Source organism: Fukomys damarensis, unplaced genomic scaffold, assembly GCF_012274545.1.
Source record: "Fukomys damarensis isolate Sample0158 unplaced genomic scaffold, DMR_v1.0_HiC HiC_scaffold_36, whole genome shotgun sequence".
NCBI lineage: Eukaryota > Metazoa > Chordata > Mammalia > Rodentia > Bathyergidae > Fukomys > Fukomys damarensis.
The window spans coordinates 44,589,021-44,596,647 of NW_022900948.1; the positions used below are offsets into that span (position 1 = coordinate 44,589,021).

Here is a 7,627-nt window from a genome sequence, read left to right on the forward strand (position 1 = left end):
CCTTGTAAGCCCCTCCGCCAGCCAGGCCTGGGGACAGAAGCCAGGAGCAGGGCCGGGGCGGGGCGAGACCCGGGTCAGCGCTGGACAGCAGCAGAGCCCCACTGCAGCCTGATCTGGGTAAGTCACTTCCGGACCCCAAGTCCCATGGCCAGGACGTCACCCTGGAAACCCGAGGCCCTGTCCCCTCCCTCCCCGCTTCCCCAGACCCCTTTCTAACTGGAAAGTTCTGAGACAGGGTCTCACTAAGTCACTGAATTTCGGAGGCTGGGCTTGAATTTGCAACCCTCCTGCCTCAGCCTCCGAAGTGCTGGGATCACACGTGTGTGCCGCCCTGCCGGAGGCTCCCAGTGAAGGAGCCGTGGGATTCCTCCCGGGGCGCACTGGGAATGACACGCATCCCGCACGGTCTCTGTTCCTCAGCCCCAGTCCACACCTCAAACTTCTGCGCCTCGAGCCGCAGCCTCTCTGCATTCTGGCTGACCTCTGCGAGCTTGTGGTCCAGGCTGGCCGGGTCCCCCATCTGTGGGTTCTTCAGGTAAACATCTTTCATTTTGGTTATGGCGTCTCTGGAAGAAAAAAAAATCAGTAAGACCAGAAGTGGGAGGACAGCCACGGCTGATTTTACATTTCAGTTGTCCTTTCTGCTTTTTTCAAATTGTTTATTTATTTAGACTTTTCCGAGACAGGGTCTGACTGTGTACCCCCGACTGGCCTGGAACTTACAGCAACCCCCCTGCCTCAGCCTCCCAAGTGCTGAGAGGACAAACAGGGATGCGCCATTGAGCCCAGCCTGGCAGGAAGATCTTGCACCAAAGCTAGGAGGTGGGCAAAGGCAAGAGTGAGAGTCGTGCCAGCTGCCCTCATGTAGCCAGGTGTGGTCTTCCTAGCACTCAGGAGGCTGAGGCAGGGGGATCGCTACACGTTTGAGGCCAGGCTGAACTGCATAGTGAGATCCTATCTCCAAAACCAAAACCAAACAAGTTTCTCTCATTTGTACAAAATAACTCACTATTCATTCGTAAGAGAGGTGGGGGACTGACACACGTATATAATTTGCTGCTGACTCTGAACAAAGGCTCTCATGGAGCAGCCCAAGGCCCAGGTGAGGGTCAGGCCACCTCACCTCTGATCCATCTCCTTCTGAATCTCCCTGTTCAGTTCGTCCACCTTCTGCTGCAGCTTCTTCCTTCTCTGTTCAGGCGGGAGGTTGCTGAAGTCCTCGGGCGTGGACCCCTGGGGACGGAGCAGGAGTCGGGAGTCGTCGGGGAGGAGGGGACTGGAAGCTGCCGACCACGCCCATCCTGAGCGCAGAGCCGCAGGCGGGGAAGGACCCCCCCCTCCCAGGCTGGCCCAGTCCGCTTCCTTAATGCAAACCAGGGACGTGCCCTGCCGCAACTACTCCACAACCAAACTGCTGTTTTCTTTCTTTTCTTTTGGGGGGTACCGGAGATCGAACTCGGGTCTTTGTGCCTGCGAGGCAGGCAGTGGAACCACTGAGCTAAATCCCCGGCCCTTTCTTTCTATTTTCTGAGACCAGGTCTTGCCACGTAGCCCAGGCTGGCCTCGAACTCTCCGTGACCCTGTCCGTGACCCTGTCCGAGCGCCCCGGAGGACAGGCGCCTGCTCTTCCCGTTCCCACCCCGAGGGCTGCTCTCCATGGCTTCAGGCAAGGCCGGGCCGAGAGATGGGTCACGGCGCTCTTCCGCAGGGAGTGTGGGTGACAAGGACACCACGAGCGCCACCCTCTCCTGCCAAGTGCCGTCACTGCCTTGTGAGAGCGTTGGCACAGAACATCCACTGTGACCTTGCACTCGGTCCTCAGGGCGGAGGAAATCAACCTCGCTGTTCTGAATCTGCCGGAGAAGTGTATTTTTGGCCCACGCCTACAATTCCAGCGCTCAGGAGGTTGAGGCAGGAGAGTCACTGTGAGTTCGAGGTCAGCCTGAGCTACACAGCGAGACCATCCTGAGAAAACAAGAGAAAAACACCCCAAATGCTGGAGGCGACGGGAGCCCCCAGATCTTGCGGCCGCTTGCGGCTTAGAAAGCTCAGGCCAAGCTCAGGCCAAGCTGTACTCTCAGGCACTTTTACGCAAGCTGGGCTTCTCTGTGAAGAAAATGCGTTCAGAGAGCCTAGGATAAGCCAGGGAATTTAGAAAAGAGGTTTTCTTTGAATACCTCAATTCTTTCAAACAGGGCAGGCTGACTTGGGGGGTGGGTGGCAGGCGGGCCCAACAATGGGATTCCGGAAGGGGCCACGAGGCCAAGCTGCTGGGCGGGCCCGTAACTGGGCCAGGCTGGAATGTGTGAGTCAGCAGATGTCCAGAGGAGAGGCCCGGGGGAGACCCCGTTACGGCTCAGAGCGCGCAGAGGCCGGGTGTGCGGGAGGGCACGTGTAAAGATTTCACTGAAACCAGAGAGGCGGTGACGGTGTGCAAGGAGTTTGGTCTCCCAAATGAACAAGAAGCAAAGGTCACCTTGAATATAAAGAAATGGCTTGATCGACAGGGTTTGGAATATTTGAAACCTTGATTATTATTTGCCTTTCGATCTGTTCAATCGGTTCAATGTGAACACTGAGCTTGAAAGAAAACACTTAGGGTTCACACTGGAAATTACTTAAAAGCAGATCAACATGTTTTCCAGAACTGGGGTCTTTGGTTTTTTTTTTTTTTTAAAGCTGGAATGTGCTGGGCGTGGTGGTGCACGCCTGTCATCCCAGCACTGGGGAGGCTGAGGCAGGAGGATCGCTGTGAGTTTGAGGCCAGCCAGGGCTACACAGTGAGACCCTGTTTCAAGAAAACAAAAGCAAAACAAAACAAACCGAACAAAAAGAAGTCAGTACTAAGCGGAGCGCTCCTCCTGCCTCAGCCTCCCATGTGTTGGGGTGACGGCGTGCACACACACACACACACACGTGCGCGCACGCATGAAAGTCATCACTGTGTGCTCTCCCGAGCGGGCGGCAGCACACACCAACCCACCGCTCCTGCGCCCACACACCGTCCCTTACTGAGGACGCTTGGCGGTGGCACCTGAGGTGACGTGGAGCTGGGGGCTGCGTGGCTCAAGTATCTTTTCATAAACATAACGCTTAGACAGCATGAGGGGCTGACTCTCGCCCTCCATGTCCCTAAACCACCGGGGCTGTGGCCGCCAGGAGCGCGCGAGCTTCCCCCTCCCTGCCGCTCAGGCCACTGCGATCGCTGAGTCTCTGCCTCCTCTTTTACCTGCTTCTATGGCTCCCATGGGGGCCTTTCCCATGATTACGTTTACTTTTATTTCAAATGATCTAGTAAATACTGTCCCGTTTGTAACATTTGCGTTCCAATTTATAGAGAGAGTTGATCACCATCTGTCACCCTCTTTTCTTTCTTTCTCTGAGTTTCTGAGACAGAGTCTCACTGGCTTCAAACTCATGGTGATCCTCCTGCCTCAGCCTCCCGAGGGCTGGGACTGCAGCATGCGGCTGTCATCCTCTTAGGTCCTCACAATAACGAAAACCGGGTCGCAGTTAAGCGGTAATTTTCTTAGCAGTTGAAAGGGTTAGGACCATCCATCAGCCGCGGGCATTCACACCCCCGGCCTCGTGGACGCCAAGCAAAGCCCGGGAGACTCGCGTTAGCAGAGCACCCACGGGCCCGCGGGCCGGTTAGGTCGGGACATGCATGGTCGTCGTGCTTACCAGCTTGAGAGAGAGCTTCGGGAGAAACGGAAGCGGTAACGGCAAGAGGGCGCCGGAGGGAGAGAGAGAGAGAGAGAGACACGCATCAGAAGGCAGGCGGCTGGCCGCGGCTCACACCACACACAGCTCCCTGGTGACCGGGCGGATCTGTGCACAAGTCCCCACAAGGGCCGCCGCGGGCCACTCTCTAGGCGGGGTGCATAGGGTGAGCGGGACACGGCCACCAGAGGACGCTTGCGATGGGCGCTGCGTGGTGACCACAGCAGAAAAAGACCAGCCCGCCTCTGGCTCACCGGGTTTCTCCAGCTTTTCACAGATGTTTCCCAGTAAACACCAGTCACATTTTCACCTCAAGTAAACAGCCTCTAGTAAACAGGAACCCTGGCATTTCTTAAGGGCACTGAGAGGCCTCAAACTGCTGAGTGGACAAGTAAGGACTACAAGTCGCTGGAAGGAACGACCTAGCCAGGTGAGGTGCTGCTCACCTGGAATCCCTGCATGCTGGGAGGCTGAGGCAGGAGAATCCCAAGTTTGAGCCCAGACCCTGCCTCAAAATGAAAGAAATAAAAAGCACTGGGAATACAGCCCAGTGAGAAGGCCCCGGGTCCCAACCCAGACGCCTCCACCTGGTGTAGCCCTGTCTCCGGCCTGTCCCTGGCCACGGGGGCTGCACAGGTCTGGAGAAACAGCCGGGGCAGCTGCTGTGGAAAAGTCGCCTTCAGGAAACAGGTACCTGGGGTCACCCGCCATGGCCCTCGGCTACAGCCTCTGAGGTTACGGGGTCGCAGGGGTGCTCACCAGACCCGAGGTGGGACCTGCAGACGGACAGCAGGTCAGGGGACTGCTCCCTGGACCCAGACACCGACGGAAGTGCCTGTGATTGTGTGTTATTGTTGTGAGACGGGGTAGTGGCAGTAGCTGTGTAGCCCAGGCTGGCCTCAAACTCATGGTGATCCCCCTGCCTCAGCCTCCTGAGTGCTGGGATGACAGGCGTGTGCCACCATGCCGGGCATTTTTCTAAAGGAGGAGTTTATTTTGGCTCATGTTTCAGTCACATAACCTTTTAAAGAACTTGTCACTATGAGGGAACAAAAAAAGATTTTTAGAGACGGCACTGCTAAGCAGCTTTCTGGGAGACTAGAGAGGCACCGAGGCGGGGGTCCAATGAGGGCATAGATCCGCGGTCACAGGGGGGCAGGACACAGGCACAGATGGCACGGAGGCAGCAGGACAGGTCCCCCGCGTCTCCCCAGCCCGCAGCCCGTGGGAGCCCCCGCATCACCCACGCAGGGCCGGCTCCGAGGCTGACTCCATCCATTCTGCCCCAGGCCGCTTCCGCCACTGCAATTACACATTCTTCTAAAGTCTCACAAGACTAATTCTAGCATCCCAAACTACAGCACCGGAAGATGCCCAGTCATGAGAGAAGTGAACCCTTAGGCTTGACCGCAAATCCCACAGAAGCAGGAAATACTGAAGGCTGGAATCCATTTTCTGGAGGGACAAGTGAAGGTTACTTGACAAAGCACCGCTCGGTACGTGGAGCATGGAGTCCGTCTCTTTTTGTTTTCTGAGACAGGGTCTCTCTATGTAGTCCAGACTGGCCTCGAACCTGCAATGATCCTCCTGCCTCAGCTTCCCGAGTGCTGGGATCAGGCAGGCAACATGCCCGGCTTGTGGAATTGCTTTTTGTTGTTTTTTGGGTTTTTTTTTTTGAGACAGGGTCTCACTACATAGTTGAGACTGACCTGGAACTCACTATGTAGCCCAGGCTGATCTCGAACTCACAGCGATCCTCCTGCCTCAGTTTCCCAAGTGCTGGGGTTACAGGTGTGAGCCACCACGCCCGGCTTGTGGAATTGTTTTTAAAGGTTGTAGACTGGTCCTTGATCTGATGCCATAAACCAGCCAACTGGATAACCTGAGGTCAGAAAGCTACTCAGCGGCTCGGAGAATGACCGCAAAGCCTCGTTACATGCACTGCCTGATGCCAGACAACTGGAAGCCGTCAGTTTTAGGCAGCCAAGAACCTCAGCCGGAAGCGTCAGTAACACATGCGAGACGCGAGACACGGCCAGCGGGACCTGTGTTACCGGACAGTCACAGGGACTAACCTCACATGCAGAGAGAGGGGACACCGGCCAGCGGCTCACAGCCTCACAGCGGCGGGCCGGAGCCACTTCCTGCTCTGCCTGCCCACGTGACACTCAGTTCTGCCCCATCCTCAGGCGTCCGAACCTCCCAGCCCACCTGTCACAGACGGGGCTCACTGGGCCCACAACTGTCGCCCGCAAGAGCGCTGTGTCCCGGGACCGTGCTCTGCGGCTGCGTCTCACGGTGAGAGAGACTCGTACCCGGCAATGTCACGATCCCTTTAACGTTTTCCCCAGAGCTAGACTGAAAAGGAGGGGACTGGCGGGAGCTCTCAGCCTCCTGAAAGCGCTGGGATACGGGAGGATTATTACGCAGCTCGGTCTCCTTTACCTGCAAGTTTTTCACAGGAAGTGGCCACTGAATTTGTTTTGTTTTTGTTTCTTGAGACAGGGTCTATGTAGCCCGGCAAGGCCTTGAGCTCGAGATCCTCCTGCCTCAGCCTCCCGAGTGCTGGGATCACAGGTGTGTGCCACCACGCCCGGAGGCCACTGTTTCATCCGGTGAGATTTCCCCTGGGTCCTGGTCTTAACCGAGAGTGCCACCTGGCCTGCGGAGGTGCCATGGCCGCGCGAGGTCCCCGGTCTTGGCCTGGCGATAGGGTTAGTGCTTGTGCTGTGACGGTGAGCTGTGACACAGGGACACTTACAACATAGGTCCTCGCCTCAAAGGCACAGGTGGGCGTCCCTAGTGTCCTCTTTGTGAGTTCTTTGTGAAAACAGTAAGACTGAGTCTGCCAACAATCAGCAAGAGAACAGGAAGAAAAATGCAGCTGAGGTCACCGAAAGCCTGTAACATCTGACGGACACTGGCATGGGGTCCCGGCATCTTTCGCTCAACTCTGATGTTATTTTTGCACACAATTAACTCTAAAGTACGGGTGAGGTCCGACTTTACATGCAGGTGTCCTTGCACAGTCAGGAAAAGAAAGCTCAGGGAAGGCGGCAGCCTTACACTTTGGGCATGCAAACGGAGGACACCGTTTAGTTTCATTTTCCTTTGACTTTTTGTCCTTTTGAGATAAGGTCTCTCTGTGTAGCCCAGGCAGGCTTTGAACTTTTGGTGATCCTCCTGCCTCAGCCTCCCCCAAGCCGGGGTTACAGGTGTGCGCCACCACGCCTGGCCATGTCTTTGACTTGAAGATGTCAGTAGCTTAGAATGACAAATTTCTCCTGTTCAATCATTTGGAAAAGAAATCAGTCATGCTAAGAGATGTTTGACTGGATTTCTACTTAGCTCAGTGAAACAAATGAAATGTGAACCTGAAAACTACAAAACATGATAAATTAAAAAATATATTAGGGCCGGGGATTTAGCTCAGCGGTTCGGTGGCCTGCCTCACAAGCACAAGGACCCGAGTTCAATCCCCGGTACCCCCCCAAAAAAATATATATATTAGATAGAGCCGCAGAGTTGTTATTCCCCTAGGATACTTTTCCTAACTAAATTGTCTTTGGCATAACATCCTCAAGTGAAAAAGAAGAAAGAAAATAATGACAAAGGCTACATCATTTTAGCCATGGAGCTGAGAGTAAAATTCAATCCTTTTCCTCAAACTTTAGATTCAGTTTTTAATACTTTCTTCTTCTCATATGTCGTGTGTGTGTGTGTGTGTGTGTGTGTGTGTGTGTGTGTGTGTGTATTTCCTAACTATTGTCTTTGGCATAACATCCTCAAGTGAAAAAGAAGAAAGAAAATAATGACAAAGGCTACATCATTTTAGCCATGGAGCTGAGAGTAAAATTCAATCCTTTTCCTCAAACTTTAGATTCAGTTTTTAATATTTTTTTTT

The 7,627-nt window shown here is 54.6% G+C and overlaps 1 protein-coding gene across 1 annotated transcript in view; it reads right to left on the bottom strand.

The window, feature by feature from the left end:
- Window positions 1–226: 226 nt before the first annotated feature.
- Fnbp1 (formin binding protein 1) overlaps window positions 227–7,627 on the bottom strand; it is a 76,925-nt gene continuing 69,524 nt past the window's right edge. The window contains exons 12-14 of the mRNA XM_019207887.2: window positions 3,685–3,699; window positions 1,124–1,233; window positions 227–566 (exon numbers count right to left, since the gene is read on the bottom strand). Of these exons, the coding sequence (XP_019063432.1) occupies window positions 314–566; window positions 1,124–1,233; window positions 3,685–3,699 (378 nt within the window). The 3' untranslated portion in view covers window positions 227–313. The remainder of the gene's footprint in view (window positions 567–1,123; window positions 1,234–3,684; window positions 3,700–7,627) is intronic.